Here is a 17738-nt window from a genome sequence, read left to right as displayed (position 1 = left end):
GAGCATCACAATTTTTGTTCTTTCATATTCTTTTATAATGCAGTTGTAAAAGAATAATCCTGGTATATAAAATGGTCCTAGATTAGAAACGATCGAATCACCAATTATTTTGAAAACGTATGAATATTAACCAATCACCTTAAGTGTCCAATAAAATATAAGTGGCATCGAATTCAGTGTTCCCATTTACAGTCAAGCGACGCAAGGTATTCTTGCGATGAAGAAAATCCGTAAGGAGCGCGATTCAAAGGATAAATATAACCGTTGTCGCTGGCTAGACTGAAGGAGATAGTCGAAGGGAGTTGTCTCTGTAGATCGTTGCGTCCGTGACTGTGCTTAAGGACATGCCCCTTGAGGCTGTTAGCCGCAGTCTTGCAAGGCGTCGAATAAACCGGCTTAAGGCCTCGTGCACACGTGCACGAGGATCATTTCTCCCTACGCAAGTTCGCGGCTGCGACGCCGTGTTGTCGATCTCTCTACCGTCAGTGGATTTCACGATTGTGCAGAACACGGCACGCTTCCTTTCCTGCTTCTCGACTTTTTGGAGGTGGCGCCTCCTCGTGTAGCCTGCGTTAGTTTCCCTCCGCTTTTCTGTCTGTCGATCTTTCTCCCTCGTGCTTGGTAGTGCGTGCACGCGACAAGGAAAGAAACGGAAGAGGAACCCAAGCCGTGTGCGCCGTGACCCAGCCTGATTGACCCACGTCGTAGACACGTTCGAACGTGCATAACCGGCACGAATTGTCGCGTCGTGACATCGAAACCGCGTGGTCGTGCGATATACCATTCGAAATCTGTAAACCAAGCTTGTTTCATCCGTGATACAGAAAAACAAAATGTGGGCTGGCCAAGACGACACGCAGCGTTTCAAAACCAGGTTCGTGCCAAAAAGTATCTACTTTTCCATTTCGTGAATTTCCTTCTTGTGTTTTTTCATCGATCGAACACCAACGTGTAGTACTCTCCTTTACTTTATACGTTTTGACAGCGTATAACCTCGAGAATGCCTTTCTCCTCGGTTGCTGCTCGATCAAGCGACAAGTTCGACGACCTTCTATATAACGATCGAAATTGCAGTTCCGCAAAATGCGATAAAGTCGTTTAGATTATAATGGATTGATGTGTTAGAGTTGGAGCGCGAATTGAACGGCTGGCGCGTTGCGTGTCCCCGCCTGTTGCTTTTCTTGCATGCGCGCTCTCTCTTTCTCTTTCTTTCACTCTGTTTTACCGATCGAATGCATCTTTGTTGAATTTCATCTACGTTCATTTTCACAGTCGTGCATCTTTGTGATGGACCAACGGTTTGACAAAACTATTATTCGGCACATCTGCCCGATGTTTTGTGTTCCGGGGTACGGATACCTGCTTTCGTGATTTCGATCGACATATGTTTCGTACGTTTCGAATAGAACAAACGGCTACCGTTTACCTTTTCGTGTCATGCTAACACGCTGTTATGGCGGTTTAATTGCATTGGTCGAAGTTTAATCCATTTATGCGTTGGGAATTATTTTCATTAAAATAACGCGTATGAGCAATGTGGAAATATAGTTAGGGTTCTAGATAGTGCTATCATTTATACAGACAATTTTAGGAAACAAAAGATTCACATTTTATTAAATGTTCATTTAATAAAATGGATCCAATATGGCCGCCACCCTTATTTGTAAGGGATGTTACGAAAGAAATAGCTTCTTCTATTTAATACGTTTTATACTAAAATTTTGTCCCTTTCATAATATTTTAAGTTGTGCCAATAAGAAGGTTAATCAGCATTCATTACTGCATATAAAAATAAATATTCTCAAATCTTCTAATTGTTCAACAATTTTATTACTCGTAATTTCTCAATCAAGATCGTTCTCATGGAAGCTTTTTTCGATTACCATGAAAGATCGTGACGAACGAGATTTCCTGGCGGGACAAATTTCGATGTTAATCGGGCAGCGACTCAAGGAGAACAGGAATTTCGAAGCCTGCAATCTAGTTTCTATTTCTGCAAGACGTTCGCGAGGAACAAGAACGTTAGACGCACCGTTTCTAGGCACGAAACAGTACAAAGGTTAATGCCAGTGTAATGAGAGCAACGAGTTACAGGGCAAACGTATACCTCCCTCCCGCCTCCCTTATATAAGCTCGCAGAGTCACGCGAGTTTCAAGTTCAGAATTTCAAATTTCTCGCTCCAAGAGTCGTAGAGGATGGTTTCTTTTTTAAACTATCTTGAAAATGGTATGGAGGAGAAAGAAAAATAAATAGAGGAAGTAATGGAGGACTATAGCGCATACAGTGTAGAGTTCTTACGTTTCCATGAATGTGTGAATCATTGCGGTCGATAGGAAAGCAAATACAATAATATACTGGGTACATTTATATTGCATTCATATCAGACTTGTATCAGTAATGGTGGGAATACTTTGAAATAGAAATGTAGATATAGTGTAAACGTCATGTTTCATACCTCTGATTTTTATTTTATAAGTATTTTATTTATAAGTATTTATGGATTTTTTGTTGCATGATATTCTAATTTTATTTTTGTTTATAGAATACAGTATGAAAAAATTTATGTAGAAAAGCTTGTATCACTCTGTATATCAAATAATCAATACCATTGAGAATATTAATACTAGAATAGCTACTCTTTAACTTATATTTAAATATACTATAATGTAGGTGATTATAATTAAAATGGTATGATATGAAATAATCATATTTCAAGATAGAGAGAACTATGCGCAGTATTGATTATTTAGAACGTATGTAACTTGTTTTATATGAGAGATAATATACTTCAGAAAACTCCTTATTATTCTATACAATATTCTTGACAAATGTCTTGATAATTGATAGATGATATGCAGATTCTATTTATGAGCTATTTAAATCACATATCGCTATATGTATTTGAAAGTTGTTCAGTCTTTTCCTTCTTTCTTTTTCATGTTCCATGATTGTATTGTAATACAATTATTCGTACATTGTATAAAGAGGTACTAGAGGCGAGGTGACTGTGACACGGTTCACTTTGTCGTGTGGGTAGAACTCGTTTTTAAACAAGACCCCATGCCGTACATTCATGTGACCGGATTTCACTGAATATCATATCGAACATTCGTGAATAAGTCTCGCGCTGTGTGCAGCTTGTGCACGTATCTGCTGGTTTTATACGTGTCTGATCCTACAGAGAGGAGTGTCTATCGCGTAAACAACTCGTATGATTGCGACTGCTCTTGAAACAGAGAATGTTTCAAAAATTCTTTTATCGTAATTTTGTTTGACCAGTTTTTAGTAGAGTTCCACAATTCCTAGAAATCGATGCAAGTCAGGACTGAAAGTAAAATTTAGGGGGAATTTATAGTTTCTAAATATCAATCTAATCTATCTAATATTCAAAAGAAATTGATAGGTGACTTTATACCAAAGATTGTTACTTATGGTTTCATAAACGATTCTGTTTCAATAGTTTCGTAGACTGTTGTACTAAGTTTGATAAAGGATACTTTGCTCATACTATCGCTCTTCAAAATTTCTTCCATAGATATAAAAACGTACAATTATTTTGATGTAAAGCTTTCAGTGAGATATTACAGCTTTTTGATGAGACTGGAATAGATCAGAATTTGAGGTAAAGTCTAAGAAAGTCCAGTATTCGCTCTAAAAGAGACTCATAAGAGAATGCTTAAAAAATCCTTAAAATTCAAAGATTATTCGTATTTTAATCGATCATAGATCGAAAAATTTCATGACACGAATCTGTTACAAAAATGTCGTAATCCAAAGACACCATTATATCGTTCTATCATATCGTTTTCTTTCAAAACTTCCTACAGCCATAATTAATAGTTCTTTTAAATACTAAACCAATAATTAGTTTTATATGAATGTTCCACTTTTTCTCTAGCTTAATACGAATTTCCTAGTGTGACTAATCTTTATCTACCAATTTGAATCCGCTAATCTCAAGCTACATTTAATACTCCCACAGTAATCTCGCGCTTGACAGATAGAGATACGGTCTCGCAGACATCGACGCGTAAATCAAGCGTCATTGCACACCGGTGTATATCTTCTCGTTACCGACATTCATCCGTGTCTCGATGGATTGAACGCAGGCGACTTATTTACTCTGGCGCGAAAGACACCGAGGCTGGTCGTTAAGTCCGTTAACGAGTCAGACCCGACTATTTCACCGCGCTATCGGACGTCGACCCTTCTGTGCCTTGCTCGTTTTTCGATTCGCCAATTTTTCCCCCGCTTTCCTTCGCGCTCTCTCTCTCTATCTCTTCCTCACTCTCTCTGTTTCCCTTTCGTCTAATTGCTGTCAATTTTCTAGGGAAGGGCCACTCGAACCGGCCGACGGTCATTCGAGATAATAAGTCACCATTCTTGTGGTGACTCGCGTGGGCGTTTCGCGCGACCATTCTCGTTCTTTCTTGTCTAGACGGCGAAAGATCGTCTTATCTCGTGGTCGTTGCTTCAAGGCACACAAGGAATTCCGCGTTGATCTTCGAACTCAACCCCAACGTTCTCGTACTTTATTCGTCAAGATCGTGGAGAACACAGGACGTTGATAATGAAGAGATATTCCAAGAGCGGTACACACCGATAGGATCTATGTCGCGTTCTGCGGCAATCGACGGAGTCGTAGAAGGAATTGTCGAGCGCAGACATCGTTTTAATGGACGTAGAAATTGTCGTGTGTGCCGAGGGGAGTATAATTTATGGCAAAACCCCGCGGGTTCATAACACTAGCTAAGAAACCGGGGCTTTTGCTCGTTTGTTTTGAAGATGCGCTCGTGGGATATCTTAGATGAGAATTGGATGGGGTGCAGAGCTTGCCGCGTAATTGATAGCAACTTCCGAATATCAGATTTCAAGGAATCGACGTTGATGTTTCCCACTTAGAAATGTCGAATCTTCGAGTCTCTAAACGTTCGAAATTTTGAATTTTCCGATTCCCATAGATCAGACTGTCGCATTTTCAGAATCTGAAATTCCAAGCTCTCAAAATTTCGAATCTTCGAATTTTCAGAACTTCAGCATTCAAATCTTGGAATTACAAAACTGTCCCATCTCAGAATCTCGATTTCCAAATCGAAGCTTTCGATTTTTCAATTCTCAAACTTCAAAGTCTAAGCATTAAAATCATCAAAACATTCGAAGCCGTAATTACGGAACCGTAAAATTGTTTTAATTCCAAATAATTCTCCGCTCAAACTTTCGATATCTAGTTACAAAACTTGCCTTGCAATTTGCAAAGTAAACTTAGCGCTCGTATAGCAGGCCATCCACATGTTTAATTTTTCAATTACTCTCATCAGCCGAATTCCCATGACAGCGAGACTTCTCCGAAACGTTAATGCACTTTCCCCACGAATTGTGGCGATCTGCACGTATACACCATTACGTGCGTGTATTACCGATCGCATGCACGCGCGCACGCGGCAGATGAATGAAAACGATTTCCATTCATTTCCATGATTTTTCATTATAGGCGTTTATTCTTATTCCGTTCCCAGGGTGTGTCGCGTTTTATTCGATACATAGCAGACGGAGCCGTGTTGTACTCGCGACGCGACGCGCGTCGCACACGCATCCGCGTAAAATGCGACACACGGGGTACACGGTGTGTTCGTCGGTGTCCTGTTGCAGTGGGAACGTCGCTTTTCTCTGGCGACTCGTTTCACCGATCCTCTGCGCCATTCTCGTGTTCCGTTCTCTCATTCGACCGGTTTTAAAAGCCTTGCCAACGTTGTCACGAATTATGTATACCGAATTTCTTTGCGCGAAATTTGTAGGTTAGAATCCTTAGTATCTCGTGTACTGAAATTATTTAGCTGAAAGCTGAATAGAGGTTAATTGGATCTGGGGATAATGACCTTATAATGGAAGAGAGGGAATTGAAGTTAATTCCCTGTCTTAATGAGTTGTAGCTCTTTCTTCAGTTTGCTCGAGTTTATGAATGAAGATAAGTGGAGAGTTAGTGATTTTTTTTAGGCAGGGTGAAGTGATTCTTTGATCTCTGCTAATTGGACAATTTTTGTCCCATTCATAATCCTTTAATATGTATCGCGTGCCTTGGGAATATATTACGTTACCCAGATTTATACGTATACGAATCTTTTGCCCAAAGTTTTCCAACCTGCTACTTCACATTATGCTCGATCTTCCCTTTAGACATAAAAATAGTAACATAGAAGCCAATATATCAGAACACGTATAAAGTTCTATTTCAGAGAGTTACACGTTCAGACTGTAAAAATTATTTGCCAAGATAGAAGTATTTTTACCCCAATTCACAAAATCGAGAAGACTCGGTTTGATTAATCTGTTGCCCCTACAGTATTTTGATAAAGAAAAAAAAATCGTGCATAACCACCATCAACCGATCGTTTGTTATTTTTCATGATGAATATACACATTGTTTTCGATTCAGCGAAACCATCACAAGATAGCGAAAGCTTGCGTGTCGCGTCGCGTCGCGAATATCAAACGGACGGGTATGTCTCATCGGTTTAAAGGCCCATTGTGGCCGAACAAAGCGGCAATGGTGGAGGAAGAGGAAGAGAGAGCGAGAGAGAGAAGAAGCGAAACGAGGGATAAATCGAGCTTCGTTTAATGACACCTGTCGTTAACGTTCTATTGAAAATAAGGAAGTCACAGTCGTGTCCGAAGGTTGATGCGATTTCTTCCTGCTTGCTCTTGTCCTCATTTTTCGATGTCATTAAAAAGAAGAAAAAAAAAAAAGAAAAGAATGAATTCAATCTTCTGAAGTAACGAGAAAGATGATATGAAAGGTTTCATTTCTTACGGACGCATTTGTACTCTTTGTATCTTTTCTCATTTTTCACGTGAAAGCCTTTCTATTTGTTGTACGGTCAGTGTATTCTACCTTTTGAAGAGTATTAAGTCTTGCCTCCGGTACGTTTCGCTGTCGTAATTATCTTTGATAATTGTGCCGAGATATCAAGCGTATGTTCGTTTCCCAGTTTTTTCTAATTTCTTCAATTCCGTCGATCTATTGTGCTCACTGGGAAGAACGATAGTTATGAAGAGATCTTAAGTGAATTCTCTTGATGAATTTATAGCGATATGTTATCGACACGTTTCACTGTCCGTTCGTAGTAACCACAGTAGATTGAAATATACGTTCACATTATTGAAAATTGTTTAGCGCATGAAATTTATCTTATAAGCAATTTAAAACATTTTGTAAAGTTTTGATCACCGTGGTGGTCGACTTGTTAAATAAAATAGTTAGACCAATTTTGTATACCACAGTGATATCAGAAATAAAATCACCGACAATCTGAAAAATAAAGTATATGTACGTAAAAATACCTAAATCACAGCCATGATCGTATGTTAAACTTTGAACAGCAGACTAAAGTTCCACTGGAATCAAGCATTGAAGGGTTAATCGCGTATCTATTTGAAGACGTTTAAGAATAGAAAGGACCTGACAAATGATTCATTGCTAATGCTCGCTATAGTGAACAATGCAGATCAACTGGTCCCCATTCGCGCGGACATTGTGGCTGCTTATCAGCCGTGATTGCATTCAATTCGACACGCCGCGCCGTTACGACGGCTGCCAAGTACCTGCTCGTGAACGAATTCTCTAATAACGTCAGTCTGAGAGAGTCGTCCGTGGTGGGCCTTCGATGGAAAGTGTAGCGTGATACCTGCGTGGCGCATGCAAATCCAAGATTTAATATTCCATCTGAAGGGCCTGGGCGTGTGTTCACGCGTTAGCACGTAAACGCGTGATCGACCATACATTTCTTAGAACAAATAGTTTTCCCTCGCGTGGACGAGCTTTCACACCGACGAACGTTCTTTATTCGGCTCTTTATTGTTCTATTCGATGAAAATGAGCGGAGAAAACGATTCTATTCTATCTCTGACGCGGATATCTATGTCTATACAAATGAAATTTTGATCTGTTTATATAGATTCTTTCGTGTCCTAATTCTCTTTTTATCTTAATAAGATGTGTTATGTTTTAAGAGAAATTTCACTTGATACTTTTTAGTACTTTTCGATATTTCGGTACTACTTCAGAAATATTAGCAACAATAACGATTCTTCCAAGTTAACACTTATATGTAGAAAGAAAATACAGATAGAAAAATACAATTGGATCGAAATTGATTCAAAGCATTGGTACACGTTCGCTGCTGATTGAATCTTCATTACATGGTAAATGGTATTTGCGTAGAACACAATATTTTATGTGAATTATTACGAACTTCTTTTTCATATTACTTGCTGATTTTTACATTAAATTCCACATTGAATTTGGTATCGTACATGTTATATGTATATTATATATGTAGAACTATGCGAAGAATTGGATTCGTGAACTTGTTTTAAAAGTACGAAATAGATATCGTGTTCGCGTTCTGTGAAATGCACTGCAGAATGCGTGGCTTTTTGTCGAGTGATCGTAGGTAATTAAAGAGGGTGTGGTCGAATTCACGGTGAAACCGATTTCTTGGACGAAGATAGATTAGAAACGTGAAGTGAAATTTGCAATACGTGCTGTGTATCGGAAAAATTTGTTTTTTATTAAATTTTTGAGAAAATACTCCTTTAAAAAAAATCACTTGTCTATTGAAAATGAGCGTACAGATCCTAATCTGATATTAATTATCGCCTTAGAAACGCGAAGTGAAACTTATAATAAGATTTATGTATCGATAAGATCTATTTTTTCGTCGAATTTCCAAGAAAATAGTCCTTTGTACGAATTCATTTCTCCACTGAAAATGAGTTTAGAGATAAAAAAGTTCCTCTTTTTTTATAATTTTTCTAATCTAATGTTAATTATTAGATTAGAAATTTCTTCCAAATTTTTCCGAAAATAATCGATAGAGAAACTCTGTTAAATATTAAATATGCAGTAAAGTAGCTTCGCGAACGAATTGTTCCTTTTCCAAAATTGCTGCTACAGTTCCTTCGACTGCTAATAAAAAACTGACTGACCAATCGTCGTTGAATGCTTACAGAATCCTCTTGATTTACCATCGTAATCCTCTCTGACGCTTGAGAAATCCCGTCCCATGTTTCTTGCCCTTCGTTCTCCTTCGACTCGATTCTGACTCGAATAGCGAGCGAAGAAAAAGAAAAAAAAAAGAACAAAAAAAAATTGTAGAAAAATCGGAAGTACTCGCGAGATCTTGGCGCAAAACCTAATGCATCTTGATTGCAACGAGACAAAACTTACAGCTGGAATACTGTTCCAGGGATGGACAAGGAGCTTTTTCTTTCGCTCGTTTGCTGTCGTTGATTTATTTCAATGCTCAGCTGCGTCTCTTTCTACCAGGTAAAATTAGAGGAAAATATCGGCTGATCGGCTTCCACAACTCCTCGTAAACCAATATCTCTGTTTTGCTGTTGACGGTTTTGCTCGGCGTCATTACCGGAATACGTCTATCCGGGGGTTGTTGCGTTTTTCCTCGCAGCAATCACCGTGATAATGTCTGTATCGCTGAAGGAATGTTATTGCTGCTAGTCCCGCTTCCATTTCATTTCCCCGAGCAACCGCTTTCGTTCTTCTTCTCGTTCCACGAAGTACAGGGTCTTGATGAAATTTTCAAATAAAGTTTATATGTTATGGTCGATTGCTTGACTCTTCATCCACAACTTAATTCGTTGCTTGGTTTTCTACCCTTTTGCAACGAATTGTCCTTTTAACAGTGAACTCATTAATATAATAACGCAGACTATAATAGAAGAAAATAGCCGAAAAAAAATATATTAATTTTTGAAATGGAATATCTAGTTCCACACGTGATGGGATTTTGGTACACCAAAGGTAGATTAGAAACGTGGTAAAGTTTTTAAACACATATAAGATAGTCAAATATGTATATATCGAATACCAGAACGAAATATCATGCAGATTTCATAAATATCTGCTAAATTGTAATTTCCATTTTGGGTCATATAAGACTCAAGAACAGTAGGCCTAATAGCAATTGCCTAATGTCCGACATCCCGGTACTTAAATTTGTCTCGGCTCTTAGACAGTCGTTCGACCAATTCTACACGCTCAACCGACTGCATAAATTGATAATCCTTATCGTACACGAGACGTCACTGGATGTTCTCTCGTGTTCTTTCGAACGGCTTACTCCTCGACGTCGCGTCATGTTCGATCGAAGCCACAGATACTTCAAGCCTAATTATTTCCACGCAAATAAAGGACACGAGACGACGAACTAAACGTTACATTATCCGATCACGTGTTCTGGATCGTCTTTAGCCAATGGTACACATCGGTTCGAACGTTTCCTGTTCCGCCAGGCCTCAAAATATCGAGCACCGGCTGCACCGTTCAATTCCTAGAGAGTATTTATCGTTACGAGCGTTACGGCCGTACCGATTGTCGGTGGATAAAGCGTAGACCACACAGGGTAGCCTAGGACAACGTTGTATTCTGATCTCTGCGCTCGTTGCAAAACATCGCGTTAACGTTCAACTGAGAAACGACCACACAGTGCGATTCGAGTTTCTTTGATCCGAGTATAGGATGTTTCAAAATCGCAGATCAATAGATAAAGTAAAGGATGAAAGAGATGAATAGAAGGAACATTTTTTATTTAATAAATACACGTTTGACTTTGTCTTCTTTTCTTATAATAGAGCCTTGAATCTCCAGCTGGAGAAATTGTGGCATAAATTTTGGAATTATGTTACGCGTTGAAGATTCCTTGCATGAGGATTTTGCAAGACTTGGAATAAGATATTACGTAGTTTGGTATGCGATATATAATGAATTCAGCAATAAAATATTGAGGGTGTAAATCTCGAAATTCTAGCGATAGGCAATTTGTTGTACATTAGAATTCCCAAATGACGGTTTTGTAAAGTTTGCAATAAGAAATTGTATATTGCATTGCTGATATGCAATATGTAATAAATCTAAGTAGATTTCTTACTCGAATCTTCGGTTAAATTTATGGGAAATAGTCGGTGTGTATGGTGGGTTGCTAGTACGCAGGCGACGGAGATTCACATTTTTTACCATCATGTTGCATACCTGTTTTCTGCAGGATTCCCCGGGTCTTTGGAATTTATTCCCCTGTCCAATGTATACGCTAATCATATGCAAAGTATAAAAAATTGCAAGTTCAAATAATTCTTTTTTCTTTTACAGCTGATACATTATCGATAACAGAGTGTTTATTAGACAGAAAATATTTCCTTCGTCATTTCCTACCACTGTCTGTAGCTTTGAAGCACGCAGTATTCGCGGGAACAGGAACACAGAGAACATTAACCTGTCGGTGAATTGTCCATTCGAGAGCACGCCTTAAATTTTCTCGCTGAAAGTGGAACGAATCTCGGCCGATGTCATTCCGAGAAGCTGATTTTATCCGTGGCAATAATCGTAGGATTTTATGGGTTTCTTATTTCGATGATCGATCAACTTCCACGCTGTCAGCCGACTGTGTGGTTGTAGCTTTACACTGCCAGATCACGAACTCGTGAAAAAGAACGTATCTATTGGCTTGGTTGCTCATCGATAATTTTCATCGTAAATCAAGGGTTGCTTTTCTCGTCTCTATCTTTCAAATCTTCTGTCTTTTCCACGGTGTTGTTGTTAGAAATATCTCAAACTCGTTTTCTTCCGAGTAAAATTCTGCGTTCGGCCAGGAAGAACACGCCTTCTTTCTGACCACGATGTTACAGTAATAAATAGTCCGCGTTGACTCGGATAGGTACTAAAAAGTTATAAAGCAAAGATTAACATCTTCGTTTCCTGCATTTTCTTTCCCTGATATCCGCGCCATTGCTTCCTGCGCTGTTCCATCTTCTTTTTTACGTTTTTCTCGATATCCCAGTTTAACTCCATTTTCTGCTCCTTCGTCTCGGTCCATTTTGTGTTTTTCTTGTCTTACGATTACCTCGCTTTTTAATTTGGCCGCACGATCCCGCGTTAATTGCGCGCCTGCGCACTGGCGAGCGAAAAGAAGCGGAAGAGAAGAAGGATGCGGGCCGGAATCATGCTTCGGTGTGCACACTATTTTTCGCAGTTTCCTTGGCCTACCGATCCTACCAGCTCCTCGCCAGGGGAACTATAATTCACGATGGAAATTAAAGCATGTGGAAACGCTCACGGAATACCTCTCCTCCGATGCATCTCGTGATCTTTTTAATCGGCGAAAAAAAAGAACGTGGACAAGCGGTTTTCTCTCCAACCTGACACACATTTCGATCTTCTTTCATGTTTATGCATCAAACGTTCAACCTTTGGGCACCATTTTCGAGAGGAAGAGAAACTTGAGATTTGTAATTATCTTGATACCTTCATGAACTGTCCGAACCTGCTTTCATGTTGCATTCCATTCAGATTTTTCAGATTTTATACATTCTGTACGTTCTTACATCTTCAAATTCTCCATAAATCCATGAACAGTTTACTCTACCTAATTATCAATTTATTTAATCGAAATATATATAAAAAAATGTACATAGGAACGAGCTTAATACGAGCAGTTATACATATATTTTCTTAAAACGTTAAAAATCTTCGTTTTCTAAAACGAGAGCAAAATGTATGAAATATACAGATTCAAGGATTGCAGCGAAGTTAACAATACTCTTCAAATGTACACGTATAACTTTCTTCCCAGTTATTATATCAGCAATAACTCAAAACCTCAAAAAGATATGTTCCATTACCCTTTACCTTTTTCGTTCAAGTGACTGACCCCCCATCACACATTCGCACATTTACCTACTCCATCAAAACTCCCCTGTGTGTAAGAAACCATGGTATAATGCACACGCCCTCATGTGAACTCGACTAACGTATTCAAGCCACGGTTTTTTCCCTCCACGGGTGCTTGAATAATCGATAAGCGGCCACATATTCGACCGGCCGAATTATAATAAATTATTATGTATCCTCTGGTGTACGGCTGGACAGACAACGCACTACGATCCGGTATACGCACGAAACGCGCCGTTTGTTATTATAGTAGTCGGCGTTTCCGAGGACGGCGGACGTGAAAGGTAGTTGTCCGATCGTCCAGCCTGATGTCAAATTGATATCGACCGTGTGCGTGAGCGCACGTCACGTGAAAACCTGCGTGTACGCACACGCAACATTCCGTTGTCGCGTGCGCACGCACGCACGCATGCACGCACAGTTCACCATCGCTTGTAATGCATTTTGTGGTTGGGAACGTCGCGTCGCTTGAAACCGCGTCGGCGCTATATTGGATCATTGTTGCAAACGTGTATCAGACGAAGATAACATTTGCATATATGTGACGATAAGCTTATGCATTTTGGTGGCATGAGGTAGGTACATAAAAAGTTTGAACGATTGAAGTTTTAATGTTCCATGTTGAAGCTGCTATTGTAAATTGCGGACTATTGTTGGAAACGCGTGTTAGATGAAGATATCGTTTGCATGTATGCGTGTGAGAACTTATGCATTTAAGAAGCATAAGGTATATAAGAAGTTTGGATAATTGGGGTTTTAATAAGTAGGGGTTAAAAAAGAAGGGTTGGTCAAGGGATGATGTCATCGGAAAGAGGGTGACTTTTTCAATTATTTAAAATGTTGGAGCAGGTGATATCGTCTTGTGTATCCAACTATGAAAGAAGAGTGTTTATTTTATACAATCGTTTTATGGTAAATTGACACACACTTTTACAGCTTATCATAGTAATTTTACTATTTTTATTTTTCTTTTGTTATTTTCTTTATCATTTCTTTCCTAACATACTCAGTATTTATATTATGAACTCTTATATTTTGATACATTTGTTGCATGCGTTTAATATAAATCAGACTTGGAGTACAAACTCTATTCGTCAATCATCATCATCTTTTCTCTATACACGTAAAGAGATACACATGTTCAAAATCCAGCTGAGACCATAAATCACTGGGGTATCTAGAGAAAAACGATAGAACTTTTCCGCACAATTAAGGAGGCAAAGATCAAATTGTCTTTAGCCAGCAAATTTCACCGAATCGATAGAAACAAATGGTACAAAACGTTTACAATCTGCATCTTGTATTCACACATGCCTCGACCGTTCCACTTTCTTCCCGATAAAGCGTCGCGCTGTCTTATCCAGCCTGCAATTACAATATGTTTCACGCAACTTATAGACTCGTCCATACTTACGACTGTTATCGCGTACAGGATTAATAACGTTATGCGTGCACGTCGTGTCCGTTGTTCGGCGATTTATCACGATATCGAATGATCAACGAATCCTAATAAAAATCTATCGATACCGAACAGTTATATCAACGCCTACAAAGCACGAAATAAACGTCCTCGACTGAACTGCATATTAATATCCTATTCCGCCCGAACGAGATCCCTGTCCCTATTATCTGTACAAAACTACATCTTACTACTTGGTTTACCGTTCTTTACTTACAAAGTGTATAGCAACTATATATCACGATTATCGCAGCGAGATTTTACACCTTTGAACTTGATCCTAAGTTGATTTCTGTTGGTTCACTCAAATTACTGAAAAATGTACTTGTCTTCTTATGGCAGTAACTCATTCAATTATTAACGTGTAATTAATAAACTTTGTTATTAGAATTCATAGACATCGCTTAATTTTACTGGACGAATGAGAAGTATCGAAAATTTTTAGTGATACTGATATAACAACCAGAGACTGTATTTCATTATGGGATACACTATAGAAAATATTCCATGTAACGATCCTGTAACGAAACTTTATGAATCGACTGTCTGTGTGTTGTTACCAGGCGTAATCACGATATTTATCATCCATTACGGATCGTCGTTTACAGGTATCTAAGTGACAAGCCAAGATGGATACCTCGTTAACACGTGAATAAAATTTGCCGTGGTTTACCCGTTAGAAATTATTATACTTTACCGTTTCTTTACCGAGGGTAAAGATGGCCAGACTTGAATATGTACTTGGCCTGTTTAATAATCGACCATTTGACCCTAATATCTTTTTAATGTATCGTTTAGGAGTGGCGCTTGTTAGTTGGTTTTTGAATTTAGTGTAATATGTTGAACGTTGGATGATTTAGTATTACAATATATGAAGTATACTGCGACGAAGTATTCTATGTTTGTAAAGGAATATAGAGGGTTGAAATTCGAAGAGAAAGAAGCAGAGTGTAAACAAATAAAAGAATTTCATAATTAGATCGCAGAATTTATAAAAATCATAATACAATATTTATCTTCGTTGAATTTTCCAGAACTAGCATTTTCTTCTTCTTTTTTTTTTTAGAAACTAAAATATTTTTTGAGGATTCCTACCAATTTCTAAATATTTACACAGAAACATGCATTATATAAATATCCTTAGAAATGTAAAAATAAGTATTTCAACATCAGTTCCTCCCACGGTTTTGGATACTCTTTCCCCAAGCTAATATCGTCCCAAAAGAAGCAGAAAGAGTGACAGAATTTAAATTTAGCCTCGCACGCCGAAAATACAGCTTTAGTCCTCGAGGATGTTATTATAAACTGGCGCACGTGCCTCCATGATTACTTCCCTACGTTTTTCAGATCCATAACTTTCCTTCTGTGGGAACATGGAACCACTCGAAGCAAGCACAAATGTCAACATTTTCGCCTGTTGCTTAAGTATCTTTAAATTTATACTTAGGCATAGGTTAAGAGCCACGCGTGTATATTTACATTTATGCTACGATATAGATTAGGAACCATTTATGTAATCCAATGTTTGTATTTCGGTAGATTGTATTTTCACGTTTCCTATTTTTTGCATCATTGCATTCGTGCGATGTCTGATCCAAATATCAGATTATCTCATAAAAAAAAGAAAACAATAAGTTGAAAAAGAAGAATAAAGTTTTTTCGAAACGAACACTAATATCGTGTACAACTTATTTGAAAACACTGTATATTTGAATTTGTAGCACCTTTCCCCTTTCCAGAACATCCTTTCAGAGAAAACTGAAGTTTTATTATATTCTTATATCACCTGGTCTTCCTTCATCCAACTTAAACCATCGTTTATAACCATATACGTCTATATAATATAATATAATTATTTAAAAGATACGAAACACAGGGAACTTTGAATACTTCTCTCGTGTCTTAAGAAATGAAAGAAAATAATACTGGATAGGACATTTTAAGTTAGGAAGCGAGGAGCAAGCCCCCTGGCTTTTTGTGGAAAAACAACTTTCTTTGCAAGTGGTCCATTCGACGGGAACCATTTGGTGACTTTCCTATAGACCCTCCGCGAAGACCACCCTATCGTACGGTATTTCAAGATCCGAGGGGACCATCCACTTCCGTTTGTAGGAGGGTTAATAACCGATAACACGGAACGAAGAGATGTAAAGTACAACCCTTATTAGACTGTGGTCTTTACCTGCTCGGTATCGCGTTAACTCTCACCGCAAAAATCGACGTATCCACCGCAAACAATATCCGTGATTTACCAGACTGGAGAGTCCCCAACGTTCTCATATTCTGTGTTTCTCACGACTCGTAGCCTCAGTTGATCGTAAAACCAGCGCTTTAACGATCGTCCTTGATGATTCGTCATGGTTATTGATTTAATTCCGTGGTCAACCACGTCTTTAATTCCTAAACTCTTATTTTTTTTTTACTGTTACAGTTTCCATTTCAAAGCACGTCTAGAGTTTTATTTGTTCGTTTCATGGCCGTGTTCTTGCGAGTATGATACGTTTCAGTGAATAGTTGAACCAATCGAGAAAAGTTGTTAATTCAGCAAGAGTAAGATTTTTACGACTTGGCCATCTTGTTAGCTAAATCAAATCGAACGTAAGAACAATGTGTGCTAAGTATTCGATGTATTAGTATCGTCTTCGAGTGATTATATTTTCATCTCAAGTCGTATAACAAATTTCCATTTAATTTTCATAGTTCATAAACGTGGTTCCATTTTGCCTCTGTATATTCTACGGATAATATCGCTTTGGAATTGCAAATATCCGTATAGTAAAAATATTAATCTCGCGAATAAAATTATTTAGGAATCGCGTAGATACCAGAATAAATAATAAAAATGTAAGCTGTGGTATTCACGTGTAAACGACTTTCACAAATACATTTTTAATATCAATAGTTTTCATTCCATTTCTGATCACGTATCTCGTTTTCATTGGCTAAGTGTTTGATTTGTCGATTCTTTTTATCCAGAATTGTATTTAACACCGTTCTACGATCCAGATGTCCGATTATTATCAATCGTTTCAGCCCCGATCTAGGAACAAACCTTTTTCTTCGCGGTAACAGGAAATCGCCTAGGCTATGGCGAACAAGCGATCGTGAAATCTTAGGCGCTCTCCCCTGTTTTCTCGCCCGATAATCCCAGTAAATGGTGATTGGAAGCTCATAGAAATTTTACGATCGCGATCTGTGTGCTTAGACGCCTGTGAAATCGAATTTTTCTCGGATCTACCAGCGTCAGAATGTGTGTTCCGCTCGATCGGAGATAATTACCGGTTCATGAGATTTTATAAAACGGTATTCCACTTTTTCATCCTTTTTTCTTTTAAATCATTAAATAAAATACAGACATTCCATAGCTTGGCTTCCAACTACGGTTTACTGCTTTTGGATTATTATATGATTATTATATATTCATTACGATTCTTCATTTTCTATGTCACTCTCGTTATTCGTTTTTATCCTTCATCCTCTTCTTTTATTATCCGTTTTCGTCTCCCTTCTGCTTTTTATATAGTTCCACGATATTTCTT

The 17738-nt window shown here is 38.3% G+C and overlaps 1 protein-coding gene across 2 annotated transcripts in view; it reads left to right on the top strand.

Annotated features, from left to right (window-relative positions):
- Positions 1–17738, top strand: part of LOC132909800 (microtubule-associated protein Jupiter) — an 86358-nt gene that overhangs the window by 2909 nt on the left and 65711 nt on the right. Inside the window, exon 1 of one of the 2 annotated variants that reach the window (XM_060964900.1) lies at positions 587–874. The exons of the other annotated variant lie outside the window; for it this stretch is intronic. Coding sequence (XP_060820883.1) covers positions 834–874 — 41 coding nt within the window. The 5' untranslated portion in view covers positions 587–833. Of the gene's footprint in view, positions 1–586; positions 875–17738 lie in introns of those variants that run through there. 2 annotated transcript variants of the gene reach the window in all.

This window comes from Bombus pascuorum, chromosome 8 (assembly GCF_905332965.1).
Source record: "Bombus pascuorum chromosome 8, iyBomPasc1.1, whole genome shotgun sequence".
In the NCBI taxonomy this organism is placed as follows: domain Eukaryota; kingdom Metazoa; phylum Arthropoda; class Insecta; order Hymenoptera; family Apidae; genus Bombus; species Bombus pascuorum.
Note: the sequence above shows the minus strand (reverse complement) of the source record. Positions and strands in the feature narration are given on the sequence as shown.